Source organism: Amphibalanus amphitrite, unplaced genomic scaffold (genome assembly GCF_019059575.1).
Source record: "Amphibalanus amphitrite isolate SeventyFive unplaced genomic scaffold, NRLGWU_Aamphi_draft 000287F_arrow, whole genome shotgun sequence".
Classification (NCBI taxonomy): domain Eukaryota; kingdom Metazoa; phylum Arthropoda; class Thecostraca; order Balanomorpha; family Balanidae; genus Amphibalanus; species Amphibalanus amphitrite.
Window position 1 is genome coordinate 508,322 of NW_024881782.1, and position 23,052 is coordinate 531,373.

Consider the following 23,052-nt stretch of genomic DNA (forward strand, 5'->3'; position numbering starts at 1 on the left):
GGGAGGGGACAATTCGGGCATTCGTGGCAATGTCCCTCCCGCAGCGCCCGAAATCGATAAGACATTGTTGTTTAGTTTTTTTTTTATAACAGAAAGAAAACTTATAAATAAAAAAAAACAATTGTTAATAAGAAAAAGTTGTTGTAAACTGTGCAGCCTGTTTAAGAATGTGAGTCACACAGGTCACCCGACGTGAAGCTCCCCGGCCACGAACACGCTGAACAAGATAGGACACGGATGGCGACTTATCTTCTAACCCGGTTGGAGGACGAACCATGGCCTGCCTTTCAATGCTATTTTGAAACTGCTTACTGAAAACGCTTAAGTTTGCTGTGGGATATACAATATAAAACGACGCTTGTAAACGTGTCACGTTTATTTTTATGTGATTGCTCATGCTACAGATACCGACGTAGAAATAGTAAAATGGTTACAGCCTAGGCACCACCCCAATCATTATTGCCTACAGAGAGAGAGAGAGAGAGAGAGACCATTTATTCAATAACAAACAGATGAATATAACAAATAAAGTATGCAATTGGCGCAAAAGTGCTACGCACTTAAATCATGGCGCCGCTTGCTAAACGAGAAGTACTTAACGATTTTAGCAACAATAATAATGATGAAACACAATGGAACAAGAAGAACGGAATAAAAAATATTTATGTTGCAAAACATGTCAAAGTGATCGTCGATCGACCGGACCGCCCAAGCCCGGTAACGCTCCACGACCCCGGCGGCACTGCAAGGCTGCCCCGCACCGCGCCCACTCGTCCGACCACGGTAGTGGTGAGGATTGGGACTGGGATGTTGTATTTTATAAGAGATGTAATGTAGTCGTACATTTTCCTGATTACTACTTCCCGTAGCGAAATAACTAATCACAATTAATTTGTTTACAATATGCTCTTGCCTACATAGGTAGCCTGTATACATAGCCCATATGCGGATGTTAATTCACTATAGCTGATATTATTCTACCTACGATCAACTCTCTGCTTGTATAAACGTCTCTCTAATCAGCTCGCACTCCGAGAAAACACGCATCAATTTATAATTTTTGTGTAGCGTGGTTCGCGTATAGTTCTGACCTCGTATGAATAAAACACGCTGTTTGTTAAATGTTAAGTTTAATTGCTACATTGCGTTCACGTCTACTTCTGTCCAAAGCTAACTCTAAACTTTTCAATATTTTAGATGAGTAATGAATGCGCGAGAACATACGAGGTGGGTGCTTACATAAAAATTGGATCTACAATGTGATACGTTCAGAAACCCAGGAAAAACGCGCACAAAAAAAGAGAGAAAAAGGCGCCCCTGTCACCGACTACTCTACCTACATGCTCTTTTAGGTAATCTCAGACAAAGTTAACATGGTTAAACAAAGTACCAATGGCTTATCTACATATTAAACTAACTACAATAATATGATCGCACAATTCGCAACGTGGCACATTAGCATGAATAAATCACGATACATGATCATTTGCGCGATATTAGTAAAATTGCTGCGAGTGGCAGCCACGCCACCATTTCTACTGGCCATAACTACACCAAACCTGGATAACCGTTGGTTATTTTCGGGATTATTTCACTTCCATAACACAAAACGTGATGGAAGATCAGAGAGCTTTGCGCATACACACGTCACTGACAAGTTGCTAAACTACGATAAAGAAACCACTCGCACTGCTGGCCTTAGGTTAAACAATACTGCAATTCGTTGGGTGTTTTCGAGACCCTCCTGGGTATGACCGGTAGTCATATGGGGCTCAACTCGATGTTGTCGTTGCTGCTGCACTGTACGGCTACCCAAACCACCTCACATGATCAGCCCAGTATTTCCACGGTGCGACCTTCGGCCGAACCCGTCCGGTCACTGTCACTGCTGCTCCACCAATCACCGCTCTCTGAGCCGTGACCCCGCCGTGACCCCGCCCGGGTCAAGGTCAGCCAGCTGTCTGCCGGCCGTCTTACAGGACTCCGATGGAGTCGCGACGATACTTGGGAAGACGGTCGGCGCCCGTGTCTTTGTCCATCGAGGCCTTCTTGCTGATGAGCGCCCGGGTTTTGTCGGTGACCTCGGCAGTTCGCAGGGTGATGCCGAAAATGTCCTCGTGGTAGTGGTTGGAATCCTGCCAACGATGAAGTAAAGTCAAATGGGGTAGGCACTCGAGGGATAGTAGGGGTGTTGAGCCCACTCGACCGGGGGCGAATCAAAGCGGTTCCGTAGGTTTTAAGATCTAGTACACCCAAAGATGTACGCAAAAGCTTTACCGACGGTATTTACTTTGTTTTACCGTTCACGGTGAAAAAACGTCTAAAATACCGATTTTTTCTCACCATAGGAACTTTAGTGTAACAATTTAACTACAACAGTTCATATCCATCGGTGTTGAGCACGTACCCTCATTTTCTCCATGTACAGTTTAGCCTGCTCTGGCTCCATGCCAGCCTTGGTGTAAAGCATCTTCTCCAGCGTCAGGTAGACGTCGTGGGCCATGGTGCAGTCGCCGCAGACGTAGATGTGGCCGTTGGGGTTCGTCAGGCACTCCAGCACGTCCTCATGCTGCTCCATCAGCTGATCCTGCACGTACGTCTGTGAGAGGGAGAGAAAGGTGAAGGCGGGGCTCCACAAGGCATAGTGAATCATAGCAGCGACCAGAAGCCGTTGAAGACTGAAGTACTCAACTTACAGTTATATTCGATGATGTTAGAGACTGGATCATTTTATATTTTAGTATCTTCAAGGAATACACCATTCCTATCCCACCACCTTTAATTTCCTTTCCTTCAAAGCTGCCATTTTACCCGCCCTCTTAGCTTCCTATCTTTAACCACCATCCTAGCTCCATCTAGCCAACATCCTAGCTGCCTATCCAGCCACCCTCCGCTTCCCCACTATCCCACCTTGGGTACACCTGGCTGCCTGGAGAGGGCCAGGTGACACTTGGTGAGCACCCCGTCCTGCATCATGTCCTTCTTCTCCTCGGCATACAGATCCATCGCGCGGCTCCGTCCGCCGAAGAACAGCGTCATCGGGCCGAACTTGGTGCCCTCTGAAGACGGGGGAGGGGGGATTAGGGAATGTCGTGTAGTGATCCGAGTCAGTAGGCTATAACGACGGTCGACGAATAGGATACCTCAGGGCGACGGATAGGGTACGCTACGCTTGTTCTTTGATGCTCAATCAACACACCGCTTACCAATGATAATATCAACATGGCCCCGTCAGTGCTTTTTGTTAATCTTGGATCTTCCGCCAGCCTACCAATTTTATGTAAAAGCTCGAAGTCGTTAAAAAATTCATTTTAACGACATCCGATATATCGTACTTCCGTCTCCCGCCTATCCGTCCCGTCTCCCGTTTTATTTCACCTGTCTCTCGTCTCTCAGCCGTCTCCGTCTCCGTCTCTCGTGCACCACTCACCAGGCGCGCGTCTCTTCTCGTGGTGCCGCTGCTCCCAGAAGGAGCGGAACGGAGCCACACCAGTGCCCGGTCCGATCATCATGATCGGGTCCGACTTGTTCTCAGGCATGTGGAACGACGGAGCGCTGAAAATAAATCGAAAATATGATTCCAAATGCTTATAATAGAGCACAACAACTGGAAGATAATAACAAAAAGTTGAATATTAGGTCAAGTATTCCTGTGCATCAGGGTAAAAAAAAGAGAAAAAAAAGAAGAAAAAATGAGACGGACACCTACATAGGTACCTAGGATGTACAGAAGCGAGGCTAGCTTACTTTCTGAAGTAGCAGATGATCCGATCGCCCTCCTCGATTTCGTTGAGGTAGTTGGAGCACACACCGTAGTGAAGAGGGCCCTGGCCGCCTGCGAAAGAGATATTCACAGTTTGTGAGCACATTGCACGCTGAAGGTGTCCTTTGAACTATCAAATGGAGACGAAAGTTCAATAACCATTGAACTTTCGTCTTCGTCAATGGTTATTATACTCATTCGATAGCATAGGTGCATGCAATTTCTAATGTTTTTGTTCATAAATGAAATGCGAGCACGATGATAACCATTCACCCGAGCCAGCTGCCGAATAACAAAACACAAGCGACGAAATAATTCTGCGATAGTCGCGACATCTATTCTTTTCTAAGTAGTTACATTTATCGCCGATAGGTGTCAGGACTAGTCACAGCTCTTACCCCGAGTGTGGTACTGAACGACGGCGACCGTCAGCTGCACCTCGTCCGGGCGGTAGTCGGGGGCAGACGAGATACTGTACGCCCTGTCAACGATTCAGACAACACAAAATGACCCACAAGTTCCAGCTATTCAGCTGCTGTAACGCTTCAGACGGCGCACAGAGCGTAGCGATTAGCGAAACTCTGGGTGTTGCGGTACAGTATAACTTCAGGCGTTTATCACTAACGCCATCTAGGAACAGAGCCATAAGCTCTCCAGCATGCCATGAGCCGTCGGCATTTCGAGTGGCGGAGTCCACGAAAACACAGCGTTAGGACAGTGAAAACTCCAAATCTTTAAAAAAGAGCATGGCATTTCTCTCTACACCGTCCCTAAAATGTTATTTATTTAATTCCTAGCTATAAGTATCGAACTAATGCTCCAATCACAGGGGTTTCCAATCATGGAAATACGTCTATTTCTGAGGCTGGTTGCTCTCACCTGGCCTGCATGAGCGGCAGGTTGCAGAGGATGAACGGTCCGTCGGCCTCGATCGACGGGAACTCTGCCAGCGTCTCGGCCAGGTTCGGCCAGTTGGTGAACTTCCACTCCTCGTACGCCTCGCCGTTCTGACGGAGATGGTGACGGGGTTAAACGAGGTCATGTGCGGTAAGTCGGGATCAAACGGAGCTGCTACACTGGGGCTTAATTAGGGAGATATCGAGTCGTTAGAAATGGTCAAAACTCAAAACGACTTGTTTTGTATAAAGTAAAGTATCAGTATGATAAAAACTGGGTTGAACCGATAGAGTCGACCAAAGGAATGGGTTAAACTTATCCAAACTTAGCAATTAATCAGTCAAACAAACATCTTGGCAAAGTCTTGTAAATCGAAGCTACACAACTTCCAAGTTGCCTCGATCGGACTACTCACCGTGGCAAGCAGTTTGAGCTTGGTCTGCTCGTTCTCATCGGTGGCCATTGCAGCCATCATGCGCAGCATGTTGGGTGTGGGAGGCGTGGTGACATCCATGTACCAGGTCAGCATATCGGTGACAGTGGTGCGGGGCAGACGCTGGTGCGCCTCCCAGCGCTTGTCGACGCCTGAGAGAGTAAAGAGGGTGGTGGTGAATGGCAGATGAATAGGTGAGTTCAGCGCGTTTGTGATGGGGAAGGGGACGTGGGTGACAGTTTGCAATGTTAACTGGAATGCAGCACTTTTTTGGCAGCACGATGCCTAATAAAACATTCGTTTTATTATTTGTGGTGCCACTTTCCGTCTTGATGCCTTGGTAAATCAACAGTAACTTCAATTCGAACGTATACTAATCGATAAGTCGACTAAATGCAGAATGCTACAACACAACGATTAGTTTCCTAAAATATAGGTACTCATAGCCTAAGCGCAGCAGAGGCAAACAACTGTTCTATAAAATTTCCATTATGTTTCCTACTAACTTACATCGAACGCTTTTATCCCTCCTAGACAACTCACCAAGCGGGGTGGTGACCTTCCTCATGACCTGGAGCTCGACGGGTCCCTCTGGACAGCGGATCAGGCGCCGGCGGATCGCGTTCACAATCTCCTGGCGGTTCCTCGGGAACACCGCCAGGTGGTCGCCTGGCTTGAACTTGAGCTTCGACGGGTTACCACCAGAGGTCACTGACACGTTGATGGTGCTGCGACTGTGGAAGGAGGGGGATGAAATGACGTTGAGTTGCATATACCCGCTGAGTTAGGATAAAAATTTCTGATTAACTCTTTCTTTTTAGCTCTTTCTTATGAACTCTTTCTTATTAACTCTTTGTTATTCCCCAAATCTTATTAACTTTACACCACAACGTTTCCGTCATCCTCTCTGCATTCCTTTTCATGATTTTTTCTTTCTTGGTCTACCCTACCTTCCTCCTTTTTCTCTCCTCCCGCCCTTCCTCTGTCTCTCCTGTCACTCCTCCCTTCCACCCCTCCTTACCCGGTGTCCTTCTCGTGCACCATTCTCGCGTGTTTGGCCGTGCAGGAGATCAGCTGACGGCCGTGACAGCGGCCCAGGCCCGGCACCAGATCATCGGCAGTGTGTGTCTGCATCAGACGCACTGCGTCCGGGCTGGCAGCCTTGTCCGAGTTGAGACGCTCCGTGGCACGGGCCATCACCGAGTCACTCTCCAGGCAGAAGGCGTCGCACGCGGCCTGAGGTGACGGGACGGGGCACGGAGAGTGGGTTTGTTGAGGCGTGTTTGACAGTAGGAGCTTTGGTACGGAGCTGAGGGCCGGGTCTAAAGATTAAGTCGCAATAAGCAATATACAAAAACGATATACCTACCTAACACTCAGGTGAAATAGATGCATGGGGCGAATGTAACAAAAGGGTTCAAATGCTTGGAAAAAAGCTTGAAATCATTCATAGCAAAAGGTCTAGAATCATACCGAAAAATAAATGTATGAGGCATCACTTTCCAATTCATCGAATAACCCACCTTGAAGACGTCGGCGGCCCACTCCTTGAAGCTCTGCTCCTGTCCGTTGAGTTCGTCTCCGCAGGCGACGGGCTCGATCCTCTCCCCGGAGAGGTGGCCCAGCAGGCTATCGACGTCCTTTCCGAACTGACAGTACTTGGGGTAGGCGCTCGAGCCCAGCGCGAACACGGCGAACCTGGGGAAAAGTGAGGATGATTACTGGGTGCAGGGTGTAGATTCTTTATTGGCCACTACATTGTCACTGTTTCAATAAGAAATAATGTTCATCACAATATCATGATCGAAAAAATGCGTTAAATATGATCGACGCTATAGCGAGAAGAGCACAAGCACAAGGTACTTGTAAACTGAATGAATATAATTAAAGTCGCATAAAATAGTCGAAAAAAGGTAAAAACACCATAAAGCTCCACAGACCACAAACAATTTTTCTTATACACAGTGACACCGCCCAAAACTAAAAGACAGCGGCACTGCCACCTTCGATCACCCTCCAGTACCTGACGTTGGCCAGACTGCCGGCGGGCGCCTCGCTGTAGACGGACGGCCAGCGCTGCCAGTCTCCGTTCTGTCCGGTGCGGTCCGGCGTGTTCGGCACGCTCATGTTCTGCACGGCCTTGGAGAGTGGCTCGGTGACCGACATACCCTTGGGGGTCGATTGGGAGCGGGCGAACTGACCCACCGGCACGATCCTGAGAGAGACGTGGGGAGGAGCAATAGTTGTCATTGCAGCAGAAAATGTCAACGGAAAGCCACTGAAAAAAATGAAATGCCGATTGCCAGAATTTGAAGTTCAATAAAAAGCAATTGTTTTTAAATAAGAGATTTCACAGCACAAATACCATTGATCTTTGAATCAAACAGGAGTTAACAATGTTAAAACTTGACGGCATTATTAATTCATCACGTCACACTTCTAATGCAGGTTTTCCGTGTCAAGCCTAGACGACGCGATGTGGCGTCTCACCTCTGCGCGGGGTTGAAGGGTTTCTTGATGTCGGGCACGCTGTCCAGCGTATTGGTGGACGACATCATCAGGTGGTACTCCTCTGCCATGTTTTGCTGTAGACGGTCAGAGCCGTAGGTCAGGCTCACATACTCACATACCTACTAATTAGGCGTAGTTTACAAAAGTGAAAATATTTGAAAGTAAGAAGTTTAGAGAAACAACAAAATTAACAAAACTGAGAGACGTGAATTAGCGATTAAAAAAAAACATAAGAAATTATGCAAAAAAAGCCTATATAATAAATATCAAAGTTTATGTAGCAATAATCCAGTTTCAATATGTCATATGAACACTACCCTTCCCTTCGGGATTAAACGATAGGAGCTCACCGTATCGGTCCCAAATCATAGCAAAACACCTTTCATCAGTGACTCCCTGTTACGTACCAGCGCCTTGAAGAATATCTCTCCGTTCTCCGGGGCGTCTCCGTTTCCGAATGTGGAGGTCACCACGAGCAGCAGGCCCTCGTGCTCGAGGTCGACGATGTCGTAGTCGTCCATACACATCACCTATGGTAGCGGCACAGGTCAGGTCTGACTAGCACACGCATAACTCGAGTCTCCGTGGGGACCAAAATAAATTGACTGTCATGGATACACTATCACAATATATGCGGTCACAGCTTCTGCATACGTGCTTAATGCCTTCTTCGCAGCACTAATGGATTTTGATCGGTCTTCATCTTCGACGCTCAATCTCCATCCATATTCATTTGTAAGGTAGTGACCACGGCGCCACCGATGCACCAACTCCCTGTACTCTACATACGCGTAAATAACGGATATCCGTACCGCTTCCGTGTATGTATTGCATGTATACGCGTATACGTATACATTCCGCGTATATATTGACATTTGCTACAATGGCAGCCACTTTTACATCCAACCGCATGATCACTCGTATAGCTGCTGTCCTATCGGTGCAGCCAACAGCCGATACCAATGGCTCTGGAAAAATGTATCCTTATCGGATGCTGACTTATGAGAAGTTATCTGCCTGCAGGTCCATGGCATCGTAGCGACAAGTGAAAGAGGTCAGAGATCCAGTGCCTATCAATTTTTAAAAGAAGCGGCATTTTTATGAAGGATTTATGATGCTGGAATGTAAATCTTACGTTCTGACATAACATGAACCATAAGATACTCAGACTCTTACATCGGACGAGAGGAGTGTCAACCTATCGTCGGCTACTCAGATTGACGTAACCGCTGCCCTGTTCACATTTGTGGATAGAATTTGCATTTCTGCCGACGGGTTTTTGCATGTTCGTGACCAGTTCAATGTGTAAAGCATGCAGTATGCACGCTAAGCACGGTTTGTTGCGCAGACTCAGTGCTTTGTAGGAGTCCTATGGGGGGGGGGGGGGGGCGGGTGATTGAACAAGGTCATACTGCGCACTTGTGTGCCGATAAACGGTCGCTACTCTCTCATAATCAATCATCATGGTCCGCTATTGGATATATTGGTCGGTACATTATCTTACATTAAATATTAGCCGTTTTCACGACACATATCTGGTACATATTTGGCGCGCATTTGGAGCAGATTTGGTCAAACTTGGTTCATTGTGTTTCTTAAAAGTTGTCAGTTTGGGCTGCACAGTTGCTTTTTCAATGCTGCTACGCGCTAGCAAAGACGGTGCGAAAGTTATTCGGGGCTATATTCTCACGAAAACAGCGTCTTTGGGTGAGGTGACAGCCCGATGAGGTATAACACGCGGCAAGCGAATAACATGACATGGCGGCGGTGGGGAGGCGGACGGCAACGCCTGTGTCGCCAGACAGACCAGGCAGAAATGGGACACGACGTTATCGCGGGCGCGCGTCCCCTAGCCGAAGTCACGTGACCGCGACGGACGTCTTGGCTGCGCAGCGGCCGCGCGCTGGTTCATTGCCCCTAGAGGGCCAAACAGAGAAGTCACGGTACCACAAAATTTTTCGCTCGTATACGATTGGAAAAAGCTCCTAGCTGCGCTAAACGCCGATTTTACTCGTATACCTACCTGCTTTTCAAATTATCAGACAATAACTGGAACACATTCATGATATAAAGCTTTTTGTTGTAAAAGAGATTTGGTGCAGATTAGGTCAAAGTTTGTGCATTCGCCAGATAGCCCGTCGTGAAAACGGCTATTAGGTAGACATGTGACGACTAAAATCGCCTCGTGGGCCAGCTGGTGGACCATAGAAGCCACAAAGCTCCAGCGTCCATCCCATTGAGCCATAAGAGGGGCGGAGCGGAAACGAGTCTTGTGCGTGGGGCGGCAGAGTCCGAACTAATGTCATTGGCCAGATGGACAGCCCACGCTGGCCGCTCTAACTCGATAGCTGAGAGGCCGACAATCTGGTTAGCGCGGCGGTGGAAAAACCTGTTACCTGTAAATGCTGAATGTCGACGAGACGGTCCCGTTCTGCGCGATATAAAACGGATGTGATTCGCGGTCTAGTGTGATGCTCAGACTGGAAAACGGTCACTGCGGACCAGATAGCTGAACTGTATTGGGAACTCAACGCACACTGTATGATATCGCGAGGAGTTACAAAATGTTGAAACTATAATGCCGCCCTATCAAAAGCCTAAGGTCATAGTTGAAAACTGAAATACATATAGATAATAAAAGAATAGTTCTACAGTTTTGTCACTATTCTTCATAAACTTCCTGCAAAGAGCAAACAGCGATCTTGCCTAAAAACACACAGATACTCAAAACCATTCGGTTTCACCGACTCACCTGGGCGTTGAAGGCGTGGCTGAAGACCTGGCCGAGCATGTTGGCGTACGTCTCTGACTTGCCCGTCTCCGTGGCGTACAGGATGGTGGCCTTGACACGGCGGGAGAGTGCCTCCCCGAACAGCTGAGACGCAAACTGGACAGCGCTGGAGAACGGGGGCGGTAAGTGTCAGTGTCAGTGTCACGGAGTCCGTGTCACATGGTGTGTTGTTGACATGGTATTGCAAGGGTGGTGTGGCTGCCGGAATTACAATTCCATGGAAATGGAACTCTCGGGCGACTGTTCAATTGATCTGCTTTCAAGAAAAGTCGATCAGTCGGATTTCAACACAATCAACTGACATTCCATGCACCCAGCGCCCTTTCATACTCCCACCAGCTAGAACCGTTAGAACCCGGTCATCGGAAACCGACGGCGAATCTGACAGAGGGGCTTACCCCGCGATCTCCTTGAAATGGAACTTGCGCTGCTGCTTTCGCACCGCCTCGCTGCCATCGCGCTTCTTCCAGTTGTGGGTCTTCCATGCTTGCACCTGTTCAGACGAAAAGTCGACCGGTGAGATCAATATGGCCTTGCAGACATGGGAGGCTAGAAAGATGTAGCATGACTCTCTAATTAGCTATGCATAGTTTGCGACAGTTCCAAGAAGTTTTACGTTTCACTGCAGGCAGAAATAATTCTAGAAACCAAGCCTGACAGATAAGGTCTCCATAGCTGACAGACGTTATCAAGCATAAGTCGCCATCGCCATAAAATTGCTGCTGAACTGCACAGCCTCCTTATGCCGTTTCAAATGATAACATCTGAACTTGAGGTAGGCGGTATGACGCTTAGCGTAAGATATCCAAATTCCAACATCTCCTACTCGTAAGTTATGGTGCAGTTCAGAAACACCAACGGCAAAAGCAGGGCCGATAATAGCTATCGCAAAGGAGTTGCGAATGTGACGCAGAAGGAACAAGCGAAGTATCATTAAGCATCAGCAATCGGAGACGTGTCAGGATGATAAACCACCGCCGCAGCAGCAGCACCAGACGGAATTGCGGGAGTCATGAGCAAAGATGCAACAGCAAGAGCAGAAAGATGCACAGCAAGGTCAGCTACAAGATCATCAGCAGAATCAGGAGTCCCTACCTGATACGAGTAGGTCGGCTTGACGATGTAGCGCGACATCTCCTGGTGGAAGACGGGGGTGACCGATCCGGACATGGGTGGCACGATCCACACCCAGTCGGCCGGGCAGCCGCCGCGCAGACGCTGCTCGTTCTCCATGAACTTCATGAACGAGTCGGCCGCCGTGTGGTGGTCCACAATCGTCACGTTCGCCTCCTGCGGGCGGCGGGCGGACCAGTGACGTCATTAGATCGGAGCCAGTGACGTCATATTTTTTGGGAAAGGTGTGGTTATTGGAGAATGTCGGATGCATGTGGGCATGTGTATTTACGAAGGTGGAACTCATAAGCACGAATGAAATATGTCAAATCCTTCTAACTTCATCGTGAATTGGCGTGCGTGCGTGCGTGCGATTGACGGCCCAGTCACCAGCTGAGGAAGTGCTTTAAGCCTCGAAAGTGATTGGGTATTCACAAGAATGCTCACTGACGTAAGCGACCTGGTGGCCTGGTCCAGTGCGGGGGGGGGGGGAGTGAAGCTACAGGGTGGAGTAGGGAAGCAACAGAACCTGTTAGCTCAGTGGTTGCGACGACCCTCTGCAGACGGACAGGTTTCTTAGCACGTGGAGATCGTACCGATATGGCCCATTTGCCGAGCAGACAAGAGTTCGCGTCGCGAACACTTGGTATCTTTTCCACCGAGCGTAGCCAGGCCTAGACGCTTTATACGGTATGAGGGACGACTAGAAGGTAGCATATTTGGTGTCTTACAGTTAAATAAAAGCTTATAGGGGAAGTGAATTTGATCTTTGGTAGTAATCGCTCATCAGATTCAGTCAATTCACGAATGTGGTCGTTTCACCATGACTGTGTGTTGTGACTGTCACGGGTGTTTTCGTCGAGAAGCGGACTTAAAATCATGTGAGTGCGAGTGTGTCATATATCTGTGTGCACCAATTTCTGTATTGTAGTATTGTATTGTACAATTCAAGAGCGATTCACATTCTTAAATTGCGTTGGCATTTGCTGCTTAGAGCTTCTGCACTAGGTAACACCAGCGCGTGGTTGCATATCCATGAGTTTTGTGGTGACCATGACTTTTAATGTGACTGCATGAACTGCTACTGACACTGTGGTTAGTGATATATGTATTAGGAGCGTTCCTGTGACCGCGACTGTGACGGTCACTGTGTCCGTGTTACTGTTACTGCGACTGAACTGAACTCTGACTATGTTACCGTGTGGCTCTGCCTGTGACTGTGACTGTGACTGTGACTGTGACTGTGACTGTGACTGACCTGGTAGCTGTGGAGGACAGCCAGGTTAGCCTCCACCAGTGCCTGGTCCTTCCACAGGTTTCGGTAGTTGGAGGTATCCAGTCCCATGTTCTTGGCGATGGGCTGCGAAATACAGATACAAATGAAATATTTCACAGAGCTTACAACAATACCTATTTGGGCAATACTGAAATGCAGATTAAAACGGGACAAAATTGAATTTGATATCGCTGTCATCTTCTTTTAATTTTAATTGACGCATCGAAAAGTTTCGATCAGAAGTGAAAGACTGAGCGTTTATATTTCACGAGTCAAAATAACCAAACTATGCCGTCAGATCACGCCAGTGAGGAACTTTGAATTAAGATGACAACATATATGACAACACGTATCTGCAACTTCTGTCATGCAACTCGGTGTCTTGCGGGCATCTGTTGTTGAAGGTAATCTAAACAACAACATTGAGCTGAAACTCACGCTGCGTTGGCCGTTTAAACCAGCCACATAGAACAATTGCATGTGCAGCACAGCTGTATGAATAATGGCTGCGATTACATCGGTATTCATACTGCTAAACCAGTGAATCAAACACTCCACAGACACATTGAACTCCCCCAGCTGCAAGGCGACAGATGCAGTCCATGTGCAATGGAGCTCAATACGATATCGTAAATTGTGAATGCACCATATCCTATGTGGGTATAAAAAGTCAGGGGCTGCTTGCTTTGCTGACAGCTGGATGGAATGCACAAATATGCTGCATCCAGCAATGCTCTGGAGCTACCAAGATCAGGAGGCTCAACACCTGCTCAACTATTCAGCTCCCTCTGCCGCAAATTAAATTATACTCCACCGGGGACTTCATGCACACCCGGTCTGAACCGGACAGGGCAGCCCGCACTCCACGCCCGGGGTCACGACCCGCGCCGACCCCGGCGACCCCACTGACCTCGAGCATGTTGTAGCGCTGCGGGTCACAGAGGTCACGCGCCGCCACCTCGGTGCTCATGTACCAGCCGCTGAAGGGGCACGCGCAGAACTCGATGCCTCCGCAGTCGAACATCATGCCGGAGACCGCCGGCAGCGCGTACCACTGCAGACCCATGTCCTTGAACCACGGGTACCTGCGCACACATAGAGGTAGGCAGGCGTGACGCGGGGAGATTGGGGATATGTAAAGTCAGCCTAAAAGAGACAGGAGCCAGAGAGATAGAACATGGGGCTTGTGCGAGCTTTTATGAACAGCGAAGATAACATGAATGCTGATTTTGCGGAAACTGAATTATTTCAATAGATTTCCAGAGAAAGCATTGTCTCGATAGATCCCTTTGTTCAATGCTCAATGCTCATGCTTCTCAAGACTGCGTTTTATGTCGCCATGGCAGCACCTATGCGTATTCACTAGTATGACGCCATTAAAACTACTTATAAAACCCGCCACCAAACGCTGGCGTTTTCATACATCCCAGAGATGAGCAGAAACGAACAGAAGATGAGACTAACGCCGATAAGAATACACAGGGAGCCGAACGTGCCCGGCCGCGCCACTCGAGCTTCGAGGTGCTCCTCAGTCGGCCCCGGGGTGCTCTTTTATCTAATGAAGGCGCCGCACAGCGCCGATAAATGACGTCAAAATTCAAATGTGAGCCACAGCGTCCTATTTCAGGCGAGCAGCAGACAGTGTTTTTGCGAATAATGTGATAATCTAAGACAAAAGCAACCACAACAAATCTGCTCGATCTTCTATAGTGCTTCTAACTCATCGTTCCAGAAAAAAGCATTAGTGTTAGTGACAAATGTTGTGTATCTCGCATCGACAAAACGTTCAAACGGAAGCACTGTGACAAATATTTTCAAAGCATCAATGCTTGATTCTAATCAGCAGTTGACTGAAATTTCAGAGGTTACAGCAGACTCGATCACAGACTGACGCATTTGATCTGTTCATGAGGTTACGCGTGAAGCCAGAAACATTCCCACCCAACAATCGAAACAAAACTTATCGTAAATAAAAACATACGTCAGCGTTTCAGTTAACAATCCTGTCGTACACTACATACATCACTGATCACATCAGGCTGTATCGCGTACGCTTCCCACAAGTCTTAAACACGTTTACCCCAAACGACCCGTCGGAGCGAACCCATCGCTGAGTTTTTGGACCAAGAACTCACTTGGGGTGAGAGATGTGAATGCGAAGGATGACATCTTCGGGTATATCGAAGAACTCCGGGTCCTGTCCGCCAGCAGACACCACGATCGGCAGGATGTCGAACCGCCCCTTGGGGCTCTTCCAGCCGAGCTTCTGGCACACCTGAGGGCGAGCGACACGGGGTCAGACTGTAGTGACCGTCTGGAGTTGGATTGCATGTGCTGTGGTCTGAGTTGGAGAGCATTTCCAGGGGTGAACGACATCCCGCTGTGAAGAACCGCCCGGAACTCACGATGCTGAGCTGCAAGGTGAATTAATAAATGGTTTCCGCACCACCTACTGACATTTAGCGGTTTGGATATGTTGCGATTGAAGCGGTACGCTGATAATGATGCATGCAATGGTGTGATAAATAAGTATGCTAAATATAAAAGTGGCTTCGTTAGACGCCTGACGTCACCCGGGAGTGTTCTGGTTTGTATCAGCCAAGACGATTGGTAGTTATTTCGGTGCCGACAAAATCCACTAGCGTCGTAAACTCGAGCGTAACTGATAGTACGCCGGATCACCGGTTTCTGACCGAAAACTCGTGCCATCACCGCCGAGCAGAAAATGACCATGCATAGCATTACGCTCCTGCAGGACGGTGGCAAATGGTTCGCATACCATAGTCTCAGATTTCACGGGAGATTGTCGCTACCCGGCCCTCCGAAGCGGGGCTTTCACGATCAATATCCCTCTCTGAGATCGGCGAACGCGACCGGCGGTCTTTCGATTCAGACTTGGCCCGCCCGTAACCGCATGAAAGGCGGCCGATTGTAATCTGCGTCAAGCACCGACTACGGCTGCTAAGCCGATCAGCGGGGCTCTTCAGCATGACTCCACAGTCGGAATAGCATGCCACGGCGCCAAACGGCAGCGCTGTTACGCGACCGAATAACATATTCCGCGCATTATGAGTATTGGCTGCAACACTGGCAATCGCTGAAGAAATTCCACTGGTGCCAGGACGGGAGAGAAAATGGTCAAGAATCAAGATGGAACGTCGGTCCCCATTTCCGATTCGGTGAGGAGTAAAGTGTCGCCCATGAACTCAAGCAAAAATGCCCGATTTCCTCTCAAGATGTCGAGTCCTGATGTTAATGAATTGGTGCCTGAATATCGAATACAGTGACCGAACCGGGTGTTACATGCCACGTGAAATGATTTAGTTATATGCCAAAATGCTGTCGTAGCAAAATTAAACGAGAAATGCTCACATGTGCATCCACTGCCCAACATCGATTTTATCAGCCTGTCGTCTTCATGATTAAGACGTCCAGATACTCATTCATTTTGTCATCACCTTCATTCCTCATCCTCCTCCTCCTCCTCCTCCTCCTCCTCATCATCATCATCAGGACCATCACAAGACCTTTCTTGAAACACACACTCCGTTCCTCCAAACTGCTAACCCGCCACCTGAGGTAGATCACTGACCCCACTGACCCGCCGACTGACCTCAGTGAACTCGACGTTGGCCGGGTCGCCGGTGATGGTGCCGTCCTCGTTGCGGTATCCGGCGTACGAGACCAGCTGCATGTTCCACACGCGGTAGTCGTGCTTGCCGTCCGTGCGCTGAGGGAACACCGTGATGGCCGACCTGCCGCCAGACACCAGTCATGACTTCAGGTGGTGTGTGAGTGACGTCAGTGAGAAGCGCCGTGGTTTCGCAAGATTTAGTTGAAAGGTACAGCCCTCTGCAAACTGCGTGGTAGGTATTCTTTTTTCGACAAAACCGAGAATAACGCGAATACTATGCCATCGGTTATTCGGAAATCGTATCAGTATGACGCGCGAGACTTCGCACCTTAGATTGGCATTATCATCGTGTTCATTTTCTATCCGGTTTGGCAACAAAATCCAAAAGTTTATATTTGCCCCCAAAACAGACTTTTGCATTTTGTTGCCACACAAGGCGTATACTTTGTCTAGTGATGGACCTAATCGAAGAAGTGGAGTATGGCGCATCTATTTGCAGTGCGTTCCGACCGACTGATAACATAGCCTTTGAGTTATCACCGGTTTTGTCGAAAAAAGAATACCTACCACGCAGTCTGCTGAGGGCTGTACGTGGTCGCCGACCGTTCTAACGTGACGCCGGCTCAACAAAACATGTTAAATTTGTGAGCTACGAAACATTTAGCACGCATGAATGTACCGCGTACAGCCGTTCGCTACCTGAGATTTCCCTTGTTGGTGGTGTACTTGATGTGGTTGCAGATGGCGTCGAACATCTGACCAGCAGTGGTGACCGAGCGCGCGTCAAACAGCTGAAGAGCAGACAACATCGGCGTCAACAGGATGTCATTGAAGGAGAGCGCTCAGAGTGAGGGAAAATGAGGGATGTCGCCCCCTCGGGAAAAAGCACTTTGACGGTGAATACCAAGACCAGCTACAGAAAAGGAATCAGTCATATGACGGCTAAACAACGTAACATCTTGATCGATTCACTATATGTGCTTACGTTCGTAATGTGAACGTAGTGTGTGTTTACGTTCTGCATATTTCTAATGTTTATTTAATACTCCGCTCATCAATAAACAAAAGTCAAAACCAGTCAATTATTTATCCCAATAAGAGCAGAAATCTGTCCACATGACGCTCCCGTTACCATCACCCACCGTGAGCTTGTTCCACTGGATGCGGCCGATGCAGCGGTAAGCGTTCCTCCAGGCCATCTTGGCGCCGTAGGTCAGCTCCTGCGTGGTCAGCTGGTAGGTGCCCGTCTTGGCGACCTCGGCCTGGATCTGCTCCCAGCGCGCCTGGTGAAACCCACTCGGCGGCCTGCCGGGAGGAACTGTGTTAGTCGAATGTTGTTCAGGCGGTAAGGCGGTTTTGAGCTTTGAAGCTTTCATTACGTTTATCGATAAAGTGGATATTAGCCGTTTTCACGACGGGCTATCTGGCGAATGCACCTAATTTGACCAAATCTGCTCCAAATCTCTTTTGCAATAAATATCTTCGTATTATAAATTTATTTTAAATGTTTTAAGCGACAATAATGTCTAATAGTTTCAAAAATGAGGTATATAAGCATCTGTGCAGACCAAACTAATAACGTTAAGAAACACACTGAACCTAACTTGACCAAATATGCACCAGATCTGCACCTAATCTGCACCAAATGTGTACCAAATGGCCGTCGTGAAAATGGATATTAGTGGTCTTTTAACTCGTGCGAAAGTAAGCATCAATATCGGCTGGCCATTGTGTTAGAAGGGTTGGCAATCTTTTGGTGTCAGCTAGTGCGAGATATTATAAAGTTTAGCTAAGACCACGGCATAACAAGGTAAAATTTGGGACATTGTTAGCGGTAACATAAAATGGTGGGGTAATAAACCCATACAATAACGCATTCCTACATTTTCGGGCGCTTAGTTTCAGTCGCACCTGTTCATGGACCGGTAGTAGCCGTCGATGAACTCCTTGGCCTCCTGCAGGAGCACCTCCTGGGAGCGAGGAGTGCCACGAGGTCGGTCCTGGTGCTCCGGAGAGCGAGGGAACATCACACTGCCCCCGCAGTGCTTCGGCTGACACGGCGTGTCCTGCGGGCAAAACACACACCACACTCGTGAGCACAGTGGGGACAGGCGCAGATAGCTCTGGTCAAACACTCGAAGATTCAAACAGCCGTCGGTGAAAGATGATGAGTGATTGGTGAAACCGGCACCAAAGCGAGCCGATACGGGGAAGGTATACCGTGGAACGAGGTAAGAACTTGGTAGATGCGTTGTTTGAGCAGTTCGTTTCGTGAAGCTACTGACACTTGATTTCGCACCGCGGGGTACTTTGTTGCCGATCATAAAAAGACGATCATTTTTGCTCTCACCAGACCCATCCATTTCTCCTTCGGGTATTACGGTTGAAGTTATATCACTCCTTCGCGGTTCCACTCCTGATCTAGATTTTCGCAGAAAAAAAAAATGAGCGTGAAGACCCTGTGAATAGTCGATACCTCATGCTAAGGTCTCTGGCCACCTGGTGACCTCTGAGGCCACGTCAGCGACCTAAAGGTCAGGATTTGGATTTTGGCAAATACCGATGGGCTACGGTAAATTTGGTCGCAGAGCTGCAAGTATCTGTGATATAGTGTGTGTCAAGCCAGCTAACATTATGACATCACGATAGGCGTTATCACAAGTGTATTCGTGGCCATTGGGGCGACGTAAGAAAAGAAGAAACCAACTGGCCCCAAGGACTTTAAATTATCAGTTAGCATGCACCTTTAATCCTTGATGTGTAGAGAATTTACCATTATTTGTTACAGAAAATTGCATTTAAAATCTTCCATTTATGCTTTTGTCATCGTTTGCACAATATGTTCTTTTACTAAGCTAGAAACACTAATTAGATATAGTTCCCGCATCATCATGAACAATAGGGAAGGCTTGAAGTGAATAAAATAATTTAAACGGTTTTGTAATCTATGTTAAGGCACTTCTAAAATTGCCTGTACAAATATTGAAGGCAAAAGTTCAACTTTTTCACAATACGGATGTCTATAAACCTATTTAACTTGTGACAACTCAGCCGCTATTTCGTCGCCTACAGCCCAGCTTTCCCTAGTGACCGATAGAGGCGCTGCTATCGATGTCCGCCCGCGCCGCCTAACGATAAATGACGTAATTCATAGCGTCATGTGTGGCTAAACACAAGGTCAATCGTGGAATATGTAAGCTCATCGGATTACGTATTAGGGGAGTTGATTTCGAGCGTAAATAAACGTAAAACATTTCCGATATTTGATATAATTAGTTTCGCATATGCTTTAGATCGCATCGCACATCTTCAAAGTTCCATGCTGACATTCCAAAATGTACACAAATGCAATTGAAAAATGCTACATGTGTCATAAATTACCTCTTACGTAAGTGCACGAACGTTTCGTTTGCAGCGAAATAAATGATCTGTAACGCGCGACAGTTTGGTGTGATGAATTGCAGAATGCTATTCAATTCTGTCACCAAATAATAAATGAGCAGGTCAGACGGCCTCTGTTAAAGCCGGGCATCGTCAAAGATCGCGTTATTTCTTTAAATTCATATTGAATTTTGCAATGGATTGATATGGTTTCTGTCAATATGACGGCAGCGCTGAGATAAAGTAACGCATTCCTTCGATTGGAACGATATGTCGCTGAACGCTTCACAAGTTTAGACCCGCGATGTTTTCATTCCTTATGTTGGTGACATGCCTAAAGTTCAAAGACTGTGTTCATCGGAAGCAATGCATACCAAAGGCAAATAAATCAGTGAATACTGAACCAAAGCGAGGGAAACGAAACCCAAGCAGCAGTGAGGATGCAACTTTTTGTAATAATTGTTTTTATATGCATGGACTCGCCCCAAATAATCAGATTAACCTTTTTAAATCAATTGAACCTCTGACTACACACTTACTATACTTCCTGCATGCGTATAGGTAGCTTATATGTAAGTGACATTAAATGATCTTAAATAAGCCCATAGATTGCTGAGAAGACACCAATCAACAATTTTTAACACCGTCCCCTCGGCCCTCGCAATCCTCGGAAATCACGTGACCATTTCTCCACCAATAACCGGTTCGGGTGATGGGTGATGACGCGATATTACCACTTGCCCGCCCACATACAGTCTCGGCGCAATAATACAGTGTCCGATACGGCAGGAACCCGGTAAGGATCTGGCTGCAGAATCTGGGCGACGAATATAGCAGCAAGTATCACCGCTACCCTGCATTGCATTCATGATGCACCAGCGTCAAGGGCTGCATGTGTTCAGAAAACTATCGACACATGAGCGAAACTGCGACTATAGATGAATTAAATGCAAACTGGCTTGTCATCACTAATTCTAATTCATTAGGGATATATGTAGTGCATATTTGAAAATTTGAGTTAAAAAGCTTTATCAAAAATGTCAACAAGTTTGAGCACTTCTAGCGCCAGAGACTGCCAAAAGTTTGCTTAGCAATGGCAATAATAAAAAGCTTTGTTTGCCTTTTTACAGATTAAAGGAGAATCATGTCTTCCTCAGGAGGCATAAGAGAAGGCCATCCGACCCCAGCCTTCGTACGAACAAGCCTGTAACGTTTTTGATGGGGTCTTTACACCGGTAAATATGTTGAGAAACGTATTATTACGTTGAGAAAACTTCAGCCCTTACAGGCTGAATTTAACTTATCTTGATGTATCTGGGTGACCGCATGACAGTGAAATAAAAGTCGTCCCCCTTACATTTGCAACGACTTGAACCGATGGCGCTGAATTTTGACCCGGTCATTGGGCACCTATTAACCGATGTATTCTCATGTTTCAGTTTCACTGTTGAGGTACTAACGCACGTTCCTATACAGGACCCGTTTCACAGCTGAAGAACGGCTCGACTGATCGATTACGCTCAAAGTTGTCATGCCGCTAGTTACCGGCTAGATAAGTGACCAGCATGCAAGGCAGTTGGGTCTAACTTGACACCGGGCGCTATTAGCCGTTTTCACGACGGGCTATCCGGCGAGTGCACCTAATTTGATCAAATCTGCACCTAATCTCTTTTACAGCAAATATCTTTATTCTATGAATTTATTTCAGTGTTTTAATCGATGATACTCTCTGATAATATGACAAATCAGGCATACAAGCAATTAGTGCAGCCCTAGCTGATAGCTACTAAGAGACACACGGAACCTAATTTGACCAAATCTGCACCTTATCTGCACCAGATGTGCACCAAATGTGTACCAGATGGCCGTCGTGAAAACGGCTATTGTGCACATAAGATACCAATAATTATTGTTAGGAGAAGCTCGTCGAAGTTGTCTAAAAACACATTACACATAATTTTGGTGAATTAGGGAATTATATCTCAGATCAATGCAAGCGATACAATTTTGGAAAATATGGGAGGCGATTTCTATGCCCATATTATCAAATTATTTGATAATTTGATTTGATTTGATAATTTGCTATGACAATGCTTCGATGACCTTATTACGATTTAAGTTGATTCAAAGATAAATGATTTGTTCACTGAAGTAATTACGTTAATTCAACTGAGGAGTACAACCTATTTATAGGCCCATCAGAACCGAACACAGGCGAAACGGTTGAGGAGGCTCAACTCATGGCCCTTATCAGCAGACACGCTCATGCGGCAAATCATCGCTTGGTTTTATCACGTTTTTTTCCGACAAGACGTGTCTCCTATATGTCTAAAAGAATACCGATAAAAGAATCACTTTCGATATGCTTCAACTGATGTTGACTGACGAACACTGTCCATTGGCGTTGGCAGGACCGCCATCTAAAAATTGTCACCCACCTCATGGGCCTGGTTGCAGAGTGTGTCGACAAACTCCTGACCGTTCTGATAGTTCTTCAGCTTCATGAACTTCCTGTTCATCGGATGGTACTTGGACGAGCCGAAGCCGGTGAAAGGGCAGCCCGAAGGCACCGTGTCCGTTTGTTCGGGAGTCTCCTTCATGGCTCAACTCACGGAACGGCGGTGACACGGGCGGTGACACGGGCGGTGACACGGGCGGTGACACGGGGCGGTGACACGGGGCAGTGACACGGGGCGGTGACACGGGGCGGTGACACGGGGCGGTGACACGGGGCGGTGACACGGGGCGGTGACACGGGGCAGTACGGGACGGGACGGCGCGGACGGGGGCGCGCCAGCGACGCGAGTGGCGCTGGACAGCCCGTCAGCCGGTTATATGGCCATCCACCTGGCGCCCCGCCCCCCGCCCCCGCCCCCGCTCCGGCGACGTTCACAGCGCCGTCCATGGCGGCCACGGGCCGGACTTCCCCGCACGGAGGACGGAGTCGTCGGTACTGTAGACGCCGCCGCTCGGAGGAAGACGTAAAATAATGCAGAAATAAATATAAACAATAGAAGAAAAGATCCAAATAAAAATTACTATTTGAAACAATAAAAATCATTACGGAGCGAGCGAAGCGAGCGGCTCGACATCTGGTACACATCTGGTGTAGATCATGTACAGATTTGGTGCAGGTTTGGTCAAAATTAGGTTGATTGTGTTTCTTAAAAGTTGTCCGTTTGGGTTGCACAGATGCTTATAGACCTCATTTTTCAAATCATCACACGTTGTTTTCGATTGAAATACTGAAATA

The 23,052-nt window shown here is 47.6% G+C and overlaps 1 protein-coding gene across 1 annotated transcript; it reads right to left on the reverse strand.

Annotated features, from left to right (window-relative positions):
* Positions 1 to 480: 480 nt before the first annotated feature.
* LOC122387475 (nitric oxide synthase-like protein) lies at positions 481 to 22,609 on the reverse strand. Its single transcript, XM_043377719.1, has 25 exons — positions 22,238 to 22,609; positions 18,330 to 18,484; positions 17,561 to 17,723; positions 17,118 to 17,209; positions 16,398 to 16,539; positions 14,920 to 15,059; positions 13,695 to 13,869; positions 12,767 to 12,868; positions 11,491 to 11,685; positions 10,794 to 10,888; positions 10,357 to 10,501; positions 8,012 to 8,134; positions 7,584 to 7,678; positions 7,117 to 7,308; positions 6,617 to 6,791; positions 6,115 to 6,329; positions 5,637 to 5,827; positions 5,076 to 5,245; positions 4,643 to 4,770; positions 4,162 to 4,244; positions 3,748 to 3,835; positions 3,431 to 3,555; positions 2,911 to 3,059; positions 2,408 to 2,599; positions 481 to 2,135 (listed from the first exon to the last, which is right to left on the reverse strand). The coding sequence occupies exons 1-25, from the start codon at positions 22,397 to 22,399 to the stop codon at positions 1,974 to 1,976; spliced, it is 3,654 nt and encodes a 1,217-aa protein (XP_043233654.1). The 5' UTR covers positions 22,400 to 22,609; the 3' UTR covers positions 481 to 1,973.
* Between the last annotated feature and the right edge of the window lie 443 nt (positions 22,610 to 23,052).

What these genes read in the sequence shown, in the direction of transcription:
- LOC122387475 (XM_043377719.1), bottom strand. Translation starts at nt 22,399, where the DNA reads ATGAAGGAGACTCCCGAACAAACGGACACGGTGCCTTCGGGCTGCCCT. An exon ending in GGGCCGCCGACGTCTTCAAG is followed by an intron (nt 6,330 to 6,616) that starts GTGGGTTATTCG and finishes CCGTCACCTCAG; the next exon opens with GCCGCGTGCGACGCCTTCTG. An exon ending in CGTTCAGTACCACACTCGGG is followed by an intron (nt 3,836 to 4,161) that starts GTAAGAGCTGTG and finishes TCTCTTTCGCAG; the next exon opens with GCGGCCAGGGCCCTCTTCAC.